The sequence below is a fragment of the Ascidiella aspersa genome, chromosome 7, assembly GCF_963924565.1.
Source record: "Ascidiella aspersa chromosome 7, kaAscAspe10.2, whole genome shotgun sequence".
NCBI classification, from domain to species: Eukaryota; Metazoa; Chordata; class Ascidiacea; order Phlebobranchia; family Ascidiidae; genus Ascidiella; species Ascidiella aspersa.
In genome coordinates this window covers 2,168,294-2,185,358 of record NC_139453.1, presented here as the reverse complement: position 1 = coordinate 2,185,358, position 17,065 = coordinate 2,168,294, and the positions used below count along the sequence as shown (strand labels likewise).

The 17,065-nt window shown below is 34.7% G+C and overlaps 2 protein-coding genes across 2 annotated transcripts in view; both read right to left on the bottom strand.

The window, feature by feature from the left end:
* Positions 1 to 4,315: 4,315 nt before the first annotated feature.
* Positions 4,316 to 8,529, bottom strand: LOC146137249 (protein lin-7 homolog C-like). The gene is made up of 4 exons (XM_083393347.1): positions 8,404 to 8,529; positions 7,361 to 7,513; positions 6,374 to 6,583; positions 4,316 to 5,770 (listed from the first exon to the last, which is right to left on the bottom strand). The coding sequence occupies exons 1-4, from the start codon at positions 8,476 to 8,478 to the stop codon at positions 5,606 to 5,608; spliced, it is 603 nt and encodes a 200-aa protein (XP_083249473.1). The 5' UTR covers positions 8,479 to 8,529; the 3' UTR covers positions 4,316 to 5,605.
* Positions 8,530 to 9,125: 596 nt separating this feature from the next.
* The window catches only part of LOC146137248 (activating signal cointegrator 1 complex subunit 3-like), a 49,232-nt gene continuing 41,292 nt past the window's right edge, over positions 9,126 to 17,065 (bottom strand). Inside the window, exons 36-45 of the mRNA XM_083394289.1 lie at positions 16,774 to 16,912; positions 16,255 to 16,420; positions 15,415 to 15,531; positions 14,284 to 14,452; positions 13,763 to 13,914; positions 13,161 to 13,284; positions 12,272 to 12,383; positions 11,230 to 11,336; positions 10,107 to 10,285; positions 9,126 to 9,547 (exon numbers count right to left, since the gene is read on the bottom strand). Of these exons, the coding sequence (XP_083250415.1) occupies positions 9,403 to 9,547; positions 10,107 to 10,285; positions 11,230 to 11,336; positions 12,272 to 12,383; positions 13,161 to 13,284; positions 13,763 to 13,914; positions 14,284 to 14,452; positions 15,415 to 15,531; positions 16,255 to 16,420; positions 16,774 to 16,912 (1,410 nt within the window). The 3' untranslated portion in view covers positions 9,126 to 9,402. The remainder of the gene's footprint in view (positions 9,548 to 10,106; positions 10,286 to 11,229; positions 11,337 to 12,271; positions 12,384 to 13,160; positions 13,285 to 13,762; positions 13,915 to 14,283; positions 14,453 to 15,414; positions 15,532 to 16,254; positions 16,421 to 16,773; positions 16,913 to 17,065) is intronic.

The following is a 17,065-nucleotide window of genomic DNA, read 5'->3' as shown; positions in this document are numbered from 1 at the left end:
TTTATTATTCTAAACGTTTTTCAAATTTATGACACATTATGCACCACAAGTCTCCCACTTAAAAATAAACAAACAAAAAACTAGATTTTCTTATTCACTAATTTCAAGTGAAAACATAAATGAGTTCTAACTCAACAAGTTAAGTAAAAGTGAAATGATTAGAAAACTAAGAATGACTTTTATATTTGTTTGGAGATCAGGATTCACCACAATTTTCTTATGTTTTGTAGGTAAATTTATATACGAAGTGATACTTCATAGCTTTTGCCAGGTTGAATAGATAAAGTTAGAAAAAGTGGTACAACTGACGAAAACTTTATTCGCTACTAAGGTTTTAGTAATATTTAATTGACAGCCATGTAAAACGCAGAAACTTTATTACACTGCTAAATTAATTTTTTAAGCCAAATAAATATCTTCCGGACGTAATACCAAGTTTTCAATTTGCAGAAAATTATATATGAAAATATGCATGTTTAAAGCAATTCCCATTAACTACCTTCGATATTATCTGTACACAATGGCATATAATTTTTCAGTATTCCCAAAACACATCACAAGTTTTAGATTGGGACAGGTAGTAGCTCTAAGAGGTATTTTAAAACTTTAAAATGTAACCTTCTTTACTCAATTGGTAAATGTGTAACCCAATAGCTTGCAGTATAATTCAAACATTAAAAAGTTCAAAGAATCTTAGGCATGCACATGACACCTGAAGCACTATTTCTATATTAACATCCCCCAATGACTTAAATCTTATAAATCTTTCGCAGCATATGTAGAAAATCTTCAAACTCTGCAAAAGGTCCACAAACTAATGGACACTTATGTCCCAAAAACAGTATTGTTTAGATTAAAAGTTTAACAACCTTAAAACTTTTTTGACTGTCATGGTGGTTGCTTTACACACGTGATAATTACCAAAGAAAAAATGTATCATCCTTCAGTTATGCGATAGCAGGTATGACCTAAATAACTTTCAACAAGCACTGGCAACAAATCGTGCTCGTATTGCGCCACTGTAAGGTTTAAAAAATCATTTTTTTAGCATTTTGTCGTGTCGTTACAAATCATTAACCGGGCAGAAATAAGAAAAATGCAGTTAGGAAAAAAAGAGGAACTACTCGATTGTTTTGAAACGCACGTACATGAAACCAATCAAGGGACACTCTGTGTCCTTAAATAACCCCTAATTAATCTAAATTTGTTGATGTAAGTGTAAAAATGACGCGATTTTTCATCATTCAAGCCTAACTTTTCAACACAAACATTGAAATTGACGTCATGCTTCAATAAATCAAACCTGACAATATAATCAATTGCGCATGCGTAGTAGAAAGTGTCCCGGATGAGGAACGAACCGAGTGACGTAATTGTTATTGCGTTTTTGTTGTGCAAAGTGTTGACAGACATGTAACGCAACATAACCCAGCAAAACATATTTAAAAATCCAACTGCCACTAAAAATCCAGCTGGAAACGGCCGCGTATGCTTTTATGACGACAGAATGAACGTTTATCGTGAGGCGAAATGTAATTACGTCATTCAGCAAACTGAAGGTTTACAGACAAGGATAAATCAAGATTGGCAGCAGTTTAAGGGTTTTCGCGGTAAAACATTTCCCTAATCTTGCGTCATATCACGAATTACCGACACGATTACTTGATAGATTTGAGGTTATATTTATCAGCTATGTAAATGTTTCTTACAAATATGCTTATTTTGAAACGAAATCGAGCATTTGTGAATGACTTGCGTATTTGCTGTTATTACTCTGCCATCAGAAAAAACTCACCTTTTGTGATTTATGCACAGCGTTTAACACTCAAAGGTACATTTTATTTTTATTTATGTTAAATTTCTTGTACGTTTTACCAAATCGTTAAATTTCTGTCAAACAATTTTAATTGCCTTTAAAAAGCAACAAAAAAGGATAAAAGTCATCACATTTTGTGAATAAAACACAAATTTACAACGAAGCTTTACAACTATTACAGAAGTGCAAGAAAATAACTTTTGAAAACAGAAAATAACTTATAGGCAAAAACGCATACAACATTAGAAAGCTATTTACCAACAGTTGCGTAATTTTGTGTTTAATGGTACCTTGTTTGACCTATAGCTGTAATTGCAAAGACAGCGGAAAACGTTCAACCTATTTTTTATATGTTTTAATAAACCAAAAACTTTTCGTTTCGTTTTCGAACATTGCGGTTTTCGAACAATCACCTATGGGGAACTCCCCACGAATTATTCATTTGCAAATGTGGTTTCGCCACACGAAAAATAATTTCACAGTCATGGTAACGCTTGCAGAAAACAGTCAAGAAAAACTCTTTACAATTCAGTGTTTGCCATAACAGTGCATATAAAAAAAAAATCTATTAAACAGGCAACAACTTTCAAATTAGACCCACGTCCTTTATACACTTGTAAAATTAGACGAACACACTTCAGCAGTTATCGAAGCAATTTTAAATGTTTTTTAGGTTTCCTAAGGTCGCCATTTGGTTTAGACATCTCGTTATAACGTAACTTTGTGACGTTATCGCTGAAAATTTGCATGCGGTCCAATAAGAAAAGTAGTCTACTTTGGCCCATGACTTGGAGCTAGTTACCTCAGAATGTGTTTCTAATTAAACATTTTTGTTTTAGTTGTCATGGCTTATTTTAGGGGTAAGTTAGCAGTGTCCTGAATTAATTATAAACGTTACGAATTTTAGGCCAAGTACAACAGGAGCATTCAATAACCAACCGAATCAGTCGAACAATTAAGGATTTTCATGCAGGTAGTCCAGGTGAGAAAAAGCAGTCCCGCTTTGGCCGACGCCATGAGTTCGGACCTCGCCACAGGCTAGGTTTTTTGTTCAGGCCTTACTTGCTTGCTGTAAATTGCGTTTTGGAAATATTTCAGTCGAGCTATTGCTCAAAATCGGACGAGTATACCATTTTTAATAGTTTAACGTTTTATTTTTATGTCAATGACTTGAATTGAAGTTAACCTGCTCTAATAATGACTTGAATTGAAGTTGACCTGCTCTTATAATGACTTAAATTGAATTTGAACTGCTCTAATAATGACTTGAATTGAAGTTGACCTGCTCTTATAATGACTTAAATTGAATTTGAACTGCTCTAATAATGACTTGAATTGAAGTTGACCTGCTCTTATAATGACTTAAATTGAATTTGAACTGCTCTAATAATGACTTGACTTGACTTGACACTGGAAATCCTGGCTAAAAAATGAAGAAAAAATTGTGTCGTAGGCTTCTTTCACTTCAGGGATGACTTGCACTAATGTATTTACCCAGTGACAAAATATATTTAAGTTGGAACACAATTCTCTGTCTAATTGTATGTAGACTTTGCAACTTTCTATTATTTTAGAAACTAGGCTACTATATACGAGGTTTCGAAAGCGTATGTAACTGATGGAAAGACCGGAACTTAAAACTGCATAGAAGTTTTACCAAATACTTCATTGGTAAAGTCACTATCAAACTAACAACAAAATAGCCTTTTTCAGATTTGAACATTATCTAGAAGTCTTTCTTCACTCTCTTAACCTTAGTGCCATGTTTGAAACGCTCACTCGCACTTTATTTTCAAGTTGAACAAACAATATTCTCGTCTCTAGTTTACTCTACATCACTTCACTTTGTCTACCTTCTGGGGTTTCCCCGGGTAGCATTGTTACGTCAGGGTATTTGTTTAGTTTCAAAAGCTATTAGGTTTCGTCACCCGATTGCGCAATACAGCTTTCAACAATGGATTAAATCTAGCGATTTGAAAAGGGAGGATCGATTTCATAGCACGGACATTACAACATGACATAACTCATATTAAGTATCGTTTCTTATGGAGAACATTTAAGAAACACGAAGTTATGGCTAGTGACTGGACTGATTTTATTGATGGATGTACGATGCAAATTGTTGGAAACTAATAGTATCATAAAAACTCTCTATAAGGATTTGCTTCTGCTAAGCTTTATGTTATACCTCTTTCCTTATTTTGCTTAAATCAAGGCGTGTGATTAATATTTTCGTGTCTCCAAAAAAATACTCTTTGTTTTTCAGCTTACCTTTTGTAATTTTTTGCAGCTCTGTCTTGTTGTTCATTTTTTTTATCTATTCATTCATTTTTCTTCTCGGTATACTGTCTATCGTATTTTAAAGGGTGGCTGACATGGTGACCTTGAGGTCTTTCGTCACCCTGCACGTTACTTCCTTGTTTTCTTAGTCAACGTATTTAAAAGATCATATGGGAATTTGCTCATAAACCTTCAATAAGTGCTAAACGTGAATAATATCGACAAACGTTTGGTTTTATTTGTTCGTAACTCACACATATAAGTATTTACAAGATATGTTTATAATAAGCTTATACCAGGAATGTCCGATAATTGACATTTTATTCCGATACCGATATGTTGGTAAAAAGTATGCCAAATGACGTCATTATTATGCTCAAACAAGCAAAATAGATGAAGTTGAAACATTTTAACATAACTTTTATAGGTTTTTGCGCCAAAATCTCAAGTTGTCAACCAACTATAATTTATTAAATTTACGTTTAAAGACAAAAATTTGTGCGTTTAAACGCAATTTATGATTGGAATTCCTTGAACAAATTGGTATCGGCACCGATAACACCCTAGTATCGGACGAGTACCGATATTAACACTTGGTATCGGGTATCGGCTGCGATCTGAAATCATCAGACATCCCTTGCCAACACAAACATCAAGGAAAAACAAAACTACAGATATTGTTTTTAGTGCAAAAGGATTGCAACTAGTTTTTCACAATTTGTAGAAAATTAAATTTAGCACCAATACAATTTTAAACATAGATATAATAATTTGGAGGAATATTAAACTGAGATGTTTAGACCAAGTGCATAAATGATACACACCAACAAAGGAAAAAAACACAAGATTGAAAATTGTACCCATACTATTATAAATGTATTAGGTCAATTATATAGCTTTACAAACCAAATATTTTATGAGTTAATTAACAAAACATTCTAAATCGTTCTGTGTTAACACAATCTACGTAAATATGATTGATCAGGTAAAATTAAAATCCACTGTATTTTATGATTATATCTCCAAACATAGCAGCTTTTAAATGTTTTGGGAAATTCTACCAATTTTGAATTGGGTTGAAGATATAACATTTTAGGTAGAAGTTTTTGTCAAAACTAGAGTGAGTAGTAGTTTCATAAAGCTGTCTTCCACAATTGAAGTATATTTTGAAATTTGACTTTTTTCAGATTATTTGATTAAAACTAACAACACCTGTATTTTATTATCTTTTTAAAATGCTACTGAATGGTCCATAACATGGGACCAGGTTTGAATCATAGTGTTTGGGCAACCACAGAAATAAAAGAATTGTATGCAAAAATAAAATTAAATGTCTAATTTGCCTGCCAATCATAGAAGCTGATAGTAAGTCATGGAAAAATATTAGAAAAAAGTTTGCTAATTTACCAAAATTAAGTTGACATTTTTTGCCTGTTGTAAAACTAGATAAACAGATCATTCAGGTACCGTAGTAAGTAAAGTCGTAAAAACACGCACAACGGTTTAATTTCAACCGGAGCTGTGTTGCTGCTGTCGCCGTGACAACCGCATCCTCTCAAACCGGCTCTCCATGTCCTCAAGAACCTTGGGAGTGTATCGCACAACAAGCTTAACACTTCCTTCCGCTGCCTTTAAAAGATCGACAGCTTTCTCGTGGAATTCTCCCTCGACTGACTGTAAAAAGACAGAAGGAAATTAATGGAAACATGCTACAAACAAACAAAAAACTAGTCGATTAAAAATGAAAAATACAGTGGTTAATGGTGACATACTCAAATTTTTTTTAAATATTAACTAACCGTTTGAACATCAGAAACAACAATGTTTAGATTAAGCAGTTATTTGAGAATAGTAAAGTTTAACTTATTTTTCGTGCATATTTAGCCAAACATTATAACAAAATATAACCATGTATAAAAATAGTGCAATCGATGTAGCAAATATATATTCAAAGCTACAAATATTTTTCCGAAGAATTTTTTTATTAAAATCGGGAGAGTGGTTTTAAATTTGCCTAAACCTAATGGAGAGTTTAAGTTTTATGCTAATGTTGTTTATAGTAAGTCAACCAATACAATATCTGCAAAACAATTTATTTGACCAGCATCTTGTTAAAACTAAATTCACACAAAACTGACATAAGATGCAAAAAAAGAACAACAAAAGGTTAAACAATTTATAAGTTATTTAACTACAGTATTCTTTGTTTTAAATAAAGTTGTTTACATCTTTTTAAACCGTCATAGTCTTTAAATGAACCAATATAAACATTCTTACCACTCCGTTAACTGATAAAAGTTGATCTCCTCTCTTAAGTCCTCCGTTTCTATCGGCAACACCTCCGGGGATTATTCGTGAAATATAAATGGGTGAGTTTTGCTCCTTGCCCCCCATAACATTGAACCCCAGCCCCTCCTCGGTCTTGGGAAGCTCAATAACCCGGGGGTGAGCGTGACCTTCGCTTGCTGCAAATGCAGCGACTGTGGCCTGCACAAATTTTGTTGATTTAATATGTGAGTGAAAACTAGTGAGCCCTATCAGATACTTAAGTCCGTGATAGTAGCCTGCAAGGTTGTCGATAATATTTTATTTTGGAGCAGAATAATTGTCTGTTCCATTAATAAAAAAATTGAGTTCTTTATCACAGTGCTTATTAACCCGTGGAATGGTACGCACATCATCATGGCACAATGTGCAGATGTACAAAATTGTGACAAATGTTGTGGGGATGAAAATGGTGCATGTTATTATTTTTCAATATGTGTACAATACAGTAATCAAGTACGTTAGTGCACTCACTTATGTTACAGGTACAGTAATATAGTCTCTCAGTGGTTCATTACAGCTTAAGACATTAATTCCGCAACAATTGGTTAAGGCTCACGGTTTTAATACACAAACCCTTTCATCGTTATTTCATAAAGAGGAAAAACTAAAGATTGCGAAGAAATAAAAAAGTGCGAATGGTTCTTTTAAAGGTTGAAAAGCACCGCTTTATCACAATTCTATGGTATTGGGCAGGGGCGTTAAATCACAAACAGGGTGTTAAATAATAAAAAGAGTTTATTTAAAATATATTAAGGCAAAAAGTTCAAAACTATGATTCCCAATATTTAAACCCAAGAAAATGGTTTAGAAATGGGATAAAAACTGCTTAGTCACCAGTTTATAAAGCAGGACAATTAATTCTGGATACCACATGTTTGAGAAAAATAAATTCTGTCCTGAAGTGATGTGATATTTTCACAAATAAAACCAACCAACCTTTGCAGTTGCATTTGCTGCAATTTCAGGGCTTCCTGTGATGTCGACAGTTTCGTAAACATGTTCGTAAACTTCCCGCACAGAATGCAGAAAATCACTTTTCAGTACGGCCTGAAGTTGCTCAAGTTTCTGGGTAGGGACTTGACCGCTTGACTAAACATTTTAATGATTAGTTTACATGGGAATAGCTTATATTAGGGCTTTCCCAACTTTTAGGTTGTTTAACCCCTTTCAGTTTAACAGTGTTGTCATGACTTGACTTTACTTAAGTGCACTTAATCACTGTTTTCCTGTGACTTGACTCAAAATAAGTATTTTGGACAAAGACTTAACTTAAGCCATTTTTTTGTGAAATAACTTAGATCAAAATTAGGTGATTTTAATCAATACATTTTTTCAATTGGGTTATTCATTTCAATATTTGCATGCAAAACAATTTGCTTGCTACATGATGCTTTTTGTTAGTTTTAGTTGAGATACTGCTCATTCATGGAAGTTTGCCAATTCTAATAGTTTACTATTTTACTTTTCAGTCAAAGACTTAAGGAAGTTGACTTTACTGGGACTTGACTTTGACACTTTTAAATATGGTCTTTTTACGTTTAACTGCAACTCAGTTGGGAATTTTGGGGTTGGTCTAGAATTATTAAATTAACGCACAATATAGGGTTTGGGTTAGGGTGGGTCAAGCATTGTTATTAAATAATAATATTCAACCAAACGCTAACTCACATCCTAACTCAAATATTGTGTGTTGTGGGTAGGATTCTAGACCAGCGTCGAATTTTGTATTAGTTTAGTTATTTTCTTTAAAATGGCTGCCTATAAAACTTCCGTTTAACGGCCTCAAGGCTCGCAAACATTGAAAAGTTTGGCGAAATGTTTTATGACAAAACAAGGTAAAAATGTATTGCATTAATACGTGCACGTATTTACGTTAAAAGAAGTGCAAAAAATGCCAATCCAACATCATTCAGTGTTAAAACGCCACGATAAATCACCTCATAACTTGCATAATTCTTATAAAACTAATAATATTTTACCTTCAAAATGTCGATAAGTTCACAGGCTCTGGTCAAATCCCGTTCCAGAGTTAATGGTTCTGATGTTAACGCCATATTTGTTAAAAGTAAAAAACTTTATTTTCCAAACCCTAACTTCTTTTTAATTGATAATAAATAATTAAATCGGATGAGCGACATTTGCAATGCTTGAGTGACTTTACGGTCGCCTTAATAAATTATTTAATTTTAGGGGTCCGGTGTATAGTAAGGTTGAATTTATTTGAAGTTTCACATTCTAAGATAACCTGCCCTTCATAATTTATTTAACTTTGTGGAAAAACGAAAGAAATCGCTTGGCTTGGTTATCAAGGCCACTTTGCTCCAAATCACAGAAAGATGTATCGTTGGTGAGCTAAGTTACAAAATGTGTTGTGTGTTTTGATAATGAATTGCAATACAAAAAGGTCGAGTAGATCGACCTCATCTTGATAAAGACGTTTCGATACGAGCCTGTATCATCTTAAGCTCGTATCGAAACGTCCTAATCAAGATGATGTCGATCTACTCGACCTTTTTGGCTTTGCAATTCATTATCAAGCTACATTACAGATCCGTACACAGTGTACCCTTGTATGTTATACGTTTGTTTTTATTGAATTGCCATTGTGATTTCTTCAAATTACACTACAAGGCAGCTTCAAACATTCAGTTTATTTTAATTTATCGAAATTTCTTCGGCCAAGATCATTTTAACTGCAAGAAGCACGACTTTTATGTTTTAAATTAATGAATTACCTAATCAGCAAGAAATAAAGTAATACGACGATATTGCAATCACTAAACAAGCAGTAAAGCGAAACTTTTCACAAATAAAGAATATGAATGAATAAATAATTAAGTCACCCGTTTTTTACACAATACCCGCAGCGCAAATTCCAAACCAAAACAAACAACAAAACGGAAAGTTCCTAAAATCTGGAAACAAAATGGAGCTTTAGATGACGTCATTTTGTCATTTTCGATGACGCAACAATTTGGTCACGTTTTGGGTTTCTGGTTAACGGTGGAAACCTCCTGGTTCAATTGTGACGCAATATCCGAAGGTATGACGTCGAGTCTGACGTCATAAAGCTGGTCGAGGCCGAGGTAAGAATCGGAGACAAGCCAAAGTGTCAGAGCGGTTCTAAGATAAAGCAAGTAATTGTTACGTCATCAAGAGAAACTGTTACGTAATTAAGTGGTCGTCAAACTAATGTGGGATTAGTTCTTTCTTGGTAACAAGTTAATAAAAAGTCGTTAAAAAATATTAAAATATTCCGCCCATTTAGGAAAATTTTTGTGGAGCATGAACGTTCTTCGATGTTTTAAACATAAATCTAGAATTTTTTAATTTTCAACAACATTTTTAACGCCTAGAAAAAAACGAATACGCAAACAAAACGTTTTAAAACACACAAAAAGCTTTTGCAAGCAGTTTTTAAAGTATAAATATGTTTATAAATTGTAAATGCTTTTTTTATTCTATATACCTTCGTTTCACAATAACCAAGTTAATAAAATTTGACATAAAGTTTTAAATCCTATCCCGCCCTTTTACGAAAAAGTTTGGCGACCCCTGATATAATGCATGGACGTACTTCTATGTTTCAAACACAATTATAGATTTTCAAAATTTAAACAACATTTTACGCCTAGAAAAGCCGAATACGCAAACAAAAAGTTTTGAAAACAAAAATTCCCACCTTCCAACTTCTTTTGGGGTTGTGAAGGCTATCGATTCGGTTGACTGGTTTCTTAGGGTGCTGATTCGCTTGAGTGCGTTAAGTTCCCGGTGTTCCCGATCGGCCAGGACCAGGAACCACCCCTCCAGTTTGGGCTTGGGGAAGCGGGGACACAAAGATTTGCCATCTTTGGGGGTGTTCTGTTGTTAACAAGGAGAACTTGATCAGACTTGACATGTGTTCTTAAACTTTTGACACCTTAGTTTTAGCAGGTTCGACGTTCTTGGGCAGCGGAACTTGAAATGAGTCATTCGGAGCTTTCATATTATCGTCAAGTTTAAGTGAATTATTGTTAAAACTGCTCATCTTTAAAACATAAAGGATTGGTATCACCTTCGCCAAAATAAAACCAAACCATATGGGCTTAAAGTAAGATCAAGTTACTTTCCCTTTTTTCTTCTAACAAAAACTTTCTCTCGGTCCCCAAACCAACTTTTCTCTTGCTTAAAATAAACAAGTACCCTTCTGTAAGAGGTGGTTATGAGTATAAAAAGCTATAGTTGGGCTATTTGAAATAGGACAATTTATGTAAGAATTAAGTCCAAACAGCAAATTCTTAAGATTATTTACAATATTTTAACGCTGAAGTTTTACAATTAGCTGCACATTTCCCGCTCGATAGCCGACCCTCTCTAGCGCCCCTTGTAACCGCCTTGGTTTCCTTGTAACTTGTGACGCAGTAGTGGAACTCTTAACTCATTCTTTGTCGTTACCCCGATCTGCTTTCTTATTTTCGCCAAAAATTTACTCGTTTTTTCGTTCGCGTGAACCAGGGTCGGCGTTCGACTTTTTAAATTATTGACTGTGTTTCAATTAGGCCTTCATGGACCCCTGAAATTATTCCACGCACCCCCAAGGGGTTCAAGGACCCAAAGTTAATAACCTTTGAACTAGGATAACCAGAATGTCTTTAGCTATTTTTTAAATTATATTATAATTGCAATTAGTACTGCGTTGCCTTAATATTCATACTAGAAAACTAGAATGTTTTAGTTGTTCAAGGCTGGGTTCTTTGGAAGAGAAGTTTCGAGTAAAAATCGTCAGTAATTGTAAAAGATTTCACCTTGCTAACGTATTTATTCACCTTGGCGTTGACCACCTTGGAAGTTCGACGTCGCAAGTTGACGACGAGGAAATATTCCTGGTCCGCGTGAACTTTGACCCAGCTGCTGACGTCACGCAGAGAACGTTCTGGAAGGAATGGAAAATATGTTGGACGCTAGAACAGCAAACACGCTTCCGTGCTTCTCACACACTGAGTTTTAGTACCAAGCAAGCAAATTGTAGGTTGTCACAAGATAATAAAATAAACAGGGTTGACTTAAAGTGTACAGCTTTTCAAAAACTTAAAATTATTCCTCCAGCCGTGTTTTAAATGTAATTCGAGAACAAAGGAGTATAAATGTCATGGTCAGCACGAAAAAATAGTGGAAAAAAAATGGAAAATATATTGGATGCTAGAACAGTAACCGTGCTTCACACTTGCTGAGTTTAGTGAAAGCTCAAAGCAAGCAAGTTTTCTGTTGTCACAAGATATAAAAAACTAAACAGGGTACACTTGTCTAAAAAAAATAAGTCTATAAGTGTATAGCTTTTTAGAAACTTAAAATTATGTCACTGTTTTGAATATAATTAGAAAACAAGACGGTAAAAATGGCAGTCAACACAAGAAAATAGTGCAAAAATTATTTTACAACAATATTTTTCAAACTTATAACTGAAGCTGCACATAAAACAAAATTTAAGACTGAAACAAATTCGAAAAAACAGGATTTTTTTTAAAGACGTTTCAATACGTAAATCATTTCAAAGACAATCAAAGTTCTTTAAAGATTCAGATACAACCCTGTATAGTTAAAAAACGCTCAGACACTTATTTTAGGAAATGGATATTATATCATATCATAAAAAAACTGAATTCGTCATCCACAAATTATAAAGTTTCAAAAACTACACGAACTGCTTTAACCATATCTACGAGTTTACTAAGCTTAAATTTTTGCATTTTAAAGTAAAATTAAAAAGTCACATTTTATGAACCCAGAAAATGTGCTTTCTATGACATTATATTATGTTAGCCATTTCTTGCTCCCCAATTGGGCAAAATAAGTTAAAACAAATCTCACCAAAGCTTCTCGGAACGGGTACTTTCCCCTGTGCGTTGGTGTCATCCGACCACCATCCCCTGATGCTCAAGGTCACCTCGACCTCTGGCAGCCCTGCGATGTGCGCACAGATCTACAGAGCACAAACATGAAACAGTTACTACCGCCTGTGACGTAGGTTATTCTTCGACACAAGAGGCGGACAAGAGCGTGAGTTTGACCTTGACTAATAAAAGCAAGGTCACAAGCCACGTGGGGAGATAAGTGTTTTTTGTCATGCGGTTACGAGAGGGATAAATATGAAGCTTTGTTGAAAGCTGTATTTTGTATTTTATTGTATTATACCGAGAATCTAATGGCGGATAAATTGTGTCCACATAAACAAATCAAATTGTGACAAGTACAAACATGTTGTAAAATATCTCATTTATGTCAATTGAGTCTATTAAAAAATACATACTACCAAAATCTAGCATTATTAGGTCTGAATATGATGTCATAATTCTAATCTATACCTTTTAGAACTTTGTTAATAGTAGATCTTATTTTACAACACAAAATATAACATGAAACACGGACCAGTGGAACTATTTTTTTTATAAATAGCATACCTGGTAGCAACAGTTTATATATGAAACACGAACTTTAAAAAAAGTTCTAAATCAATTTTGTTTAAAAACCTTATCTCTATAAAAATACAACTATTGGAGTATTAACGTAATGGCCTTTTACTAGTGATGTCCGGTACTTGGCATTTTGTCCGACGCTAAATATTTCCACCAAAACATTTTTTTAGGAAGAAAACACAGAAGAACATTCATGATTGACATTAATATCGGACGAATACCGATACTAGCAGGACCTGGTATCGTGTATCGGCCCCGATGCGATATTATCGGACAAAGTTCACCTTGTCCACTTCCCTTGCGTTGAATCTTTTGCCGAGAACTCTCCTCACGGTTTGTGGTTGTTTGTGGTAAAACTTCATCAATTCTGGCAGCAAACGGACGGGACTTCCCCCGAGGCGAAACTCACTGAAAATAAATCTCGCTGGGTTAAAAGAACATTCGGTACAACGAAAAAACTCACTTCATTCCGTTTTTAGGCGACGTTTTGCCCAATTTGTGTTTTTAAGTGTTGTATAAAGTTTTTATTGATATTAGGAAAGCCCCATCCGTTTTTTTGTGCGCATGTTAGGATACGTAAATATGAAAGCTGCCTTAGGATTCGTAATTTTCTATGGTGCGTTCAGGCCTTATTACGATAAATTTAGAAATTTTTCGGTTGGGTTTAGGTGTTATTCAGAAGATTTAGATCTTATTCTGTCGTTAAATTCATGCGTTTTTGGCTTTAAAATGCCATAGATCCTAATACTATGGCATTACAGATTATTTTGCTTTAGATATTCTTACTTTGTAGGTCTTAATGCATGTTTCATATGACACACATAAGCTGTCAAGCATAAAGAACTTTCAACCCAGCAATCAACAACAACCAAACCCAAAACCTCACCTAAAAATCTCCAGATCAACTTTCTCGACATGAGGCAGCGTCAGGAAGTGACTCTCGTGGAACCAGCTTGCCTGTGACGTCATCTGGATGACGTGCATGCAACGCAATGACGTCACAATCCAACCGCGGTCGGCGCTCGCGTCAACAAAAGCCTGGAAATGAGGTGAGATTTTGAAATTTACTTTTAACGAAACTACTAAACTTAAACCTTGATATATTTTATTTATTTTCTAATTACTAGAATAGAATGTAAAGCATGATAATCTAAGGCAGTTTACATTTTTGTTTGTCTGTAAACCGTTTGTGTTATTTCTGTAAACCCGTATTTTTTGGATAGAACAAATTCTAACGAAATTTTATGTAAGTTTGGGAAATTCATGAACATACGGAACTTTGATGTAAGCTCATCCCCATGTAATTATTAGATCAATCATAATCCTGACGAAAGTTTGTGGCATTTCTTCAACAAATTTAATATTATTTCGCTACATTTTGAACAAAATCCACTTGTATTTTCTCACCTGCAAGACTCTCATCGCTTGATCGAGTACCGACTTCAAATCTGTGACGTAATCAGTAGAGGGGAGGGGGGTCCGGCACAAGTGGGCGTACAGGAGCAGCAGCGCTTTGGTGTGCGGCGAATCGAAGGTGAAAGAATCGACCTTGGCCGGCAGCGTGGCGGCAAGGTCACTGGGAAATCACAAGGTCACACGTGGTCAGAATGGCAGAATGTTGTAAGTAGAGATACAATGGAATGTACGATATTTGGTATTTTATTTCGATACAGATACTTGATGCTTTAAGTAAGGACTTCGAGATTGATTTTTTTAGGGGAAAGGCTTAAGGAAATCAATCGAACGAATAAAGATTAAGGTACACCGTACAGGTAAGGCAAGCCTAGATTTGGTTCGAAACTTTTGACCTCATCCATGCCATTCTTAAAACAATATACTTGGTATACAATGGAGTGCCCGATTGTTGGTTTTTATTCCGACTCCGATACACGATACTATGAGGAAGGACTGTAAAAATGTTCTTTCGGAAAACTATCGCCGAAGCAGTTAATCAAATAAAATTTAGAGTACAAGCAAGACAAGGCTAGAACAATCTATTCAGCGGTGATATTCGAACTTACGACGTCGGAATACTTTTAATGTTATACTGGGTGTCTTCGGAAAGGCTGTTAGCAATTTTTTTCTAGCTTTCCTTGCTTGCAGCACTACCCTGTTAAGTTAGACCGATTCGGTAGTATAGTCTTTACGAAAGCCCCCGGTAATTATTGTTGGCGTAAGAATATACACAATGTGGATTTCTTGGCTAGGGAATTTATCATTCCAGAACAAACTATTTCCTTAGGTTCAAATCGCTAATCGCTAATTGTGAATTGTATGGATTAACTAGTAAAGCAATGATCGCGTAAATTCCAACAACTGTGAGTACTAATCTCACCCAAGGTGTTAATTAAAAATCATAATTTAAATGGTCGCGTATTCCTACAGGCGCCAGTTCGAATCTCACTTAAGCACAGGTTTTATAAAGACGCGATTCAATGATATTTTACTACGCGATTAGACTTATACGAAGTGTAATAATATCTACTAAAGGAATTCGATCGGACAAAAGGGCATATTAATGACGTAACAATGACTTACCTGTTGACGGCGTCCTCATTGTGACGTACCGGAAGCTCGTGATATTCTTGTGAATCGGAAAGAAGTTGAAGAATTCCTTCCACGGTAGCGTCAGGAATCATGTTTTCGTGAAGCATTCTGACGTAACAAGTCAACTGTTACGTCACATACGAAACATTTCAAACGACAACATTTGCTGTGAAAACCAAGCTAAGGAATATTCTGTTTTGCAGTTGAAAGGCATCCTCACATATTCCTACTCTTACCAGCTTCAAAACAAGGGTATTAACAACTTTATTTAAGGAATCATCCTTTGTTTGAAGTTAACAATAAAACTCAAAGTTTACAAACCCGAAACTAGGATCAGAAATATTTAAAACAAAAATGCGCAATATTGACTATAACTAAAAATCAGCCTGTTTTGTTGTTTTAGGATTACTATATATATACCATAAACATCATTAATATCTTAATTGGAGTAAATGACTTGCATATACAAGTACATTTCTTGTTAACTGGGATTCATTTGTCTAATTTTAATTCGACAAGGCAGCAGTTTTTCCACATTTCCACTCACCTTATTGATGTATCACAATGTATACAACAGAATAGAATATTAAATTTTTAACAGGTAAAGCTACGTAAGTATCCAAGTTGTAAATTTGTAACCATACAACCATAGCACCACTGTCTGATGCATCCTGTTAGTACAAGCAACTTCATTTAAAGAGGATATATAATTATATAGTGTTAAACATATCAATTTGAAACGGTGTATGCATGAGTATATTTTGTTAATTGTTATTAACTAGGCAAGGCCTAATTAAATTATTAGCGGCTGTTTTCCTCATTTCTCCTGACCTTATTGTAAGATGGCTGAGGTAATAGAAAGATGCGATCCTTCCCCCGTTGGTCGCCTCCAGAAGATCTTCTTCCTCCGACTCCAACATCACGCATCCCGATCTTCGCAGATCCTGGATCGAATTCTCAAGGAGCTTGGAGAGAAACACGTTCACAGAGTCGTTTTCTGCGGAATTGACAAAGTAGAGAAAGCTTCTGTAACGAAGGAAATATATGGCAAGGCTTTCACCTTAAATTGGATTTTAAAAAGTGTTGTGTTTACAGAATAGTGTTCTGGAAGCAAATTACAAAAATGAGCAAAAAAATTCAACAAAAAGTATTTCTTTGACCATATAAGTTGGTTAGGCAACATCTTATGAATAGTAATCTGAAAACAACCTAAAAATTTTAAGAAAGGCGTTTGCAAGATATGACCATTATGTAAATGGATGCGAAAGCAAACACTTATTCGCTTTTAAATATGTTTCTGTACTTGGTTTCTATTAAAAAAGAATATAAGCAAAAAGCTTTAAATGTTACCCGTGTCCTGCAGCTCGTAGTAGGTTGGGTTCATGAGCAGTCTTCTGAAGAAATATGTCCACGTCATGTAATCCATTGCTTCCTGCCTGTTCACGATTGTACCAGCTACAATTTCTGCGTTCAAATGATCTTGCAACACCTGCAAAAAAATAAAACCAATGGTTACCAAGTAATTTTAGCGTGTCTCTGATTAAATTAACTTATATCCAACATAAATAACAAACAACTAAGACAAGTTTAAAACATTAATTGCAAGAGTGCATTCAGTAACATTTTCAAATAGTGAATAAGC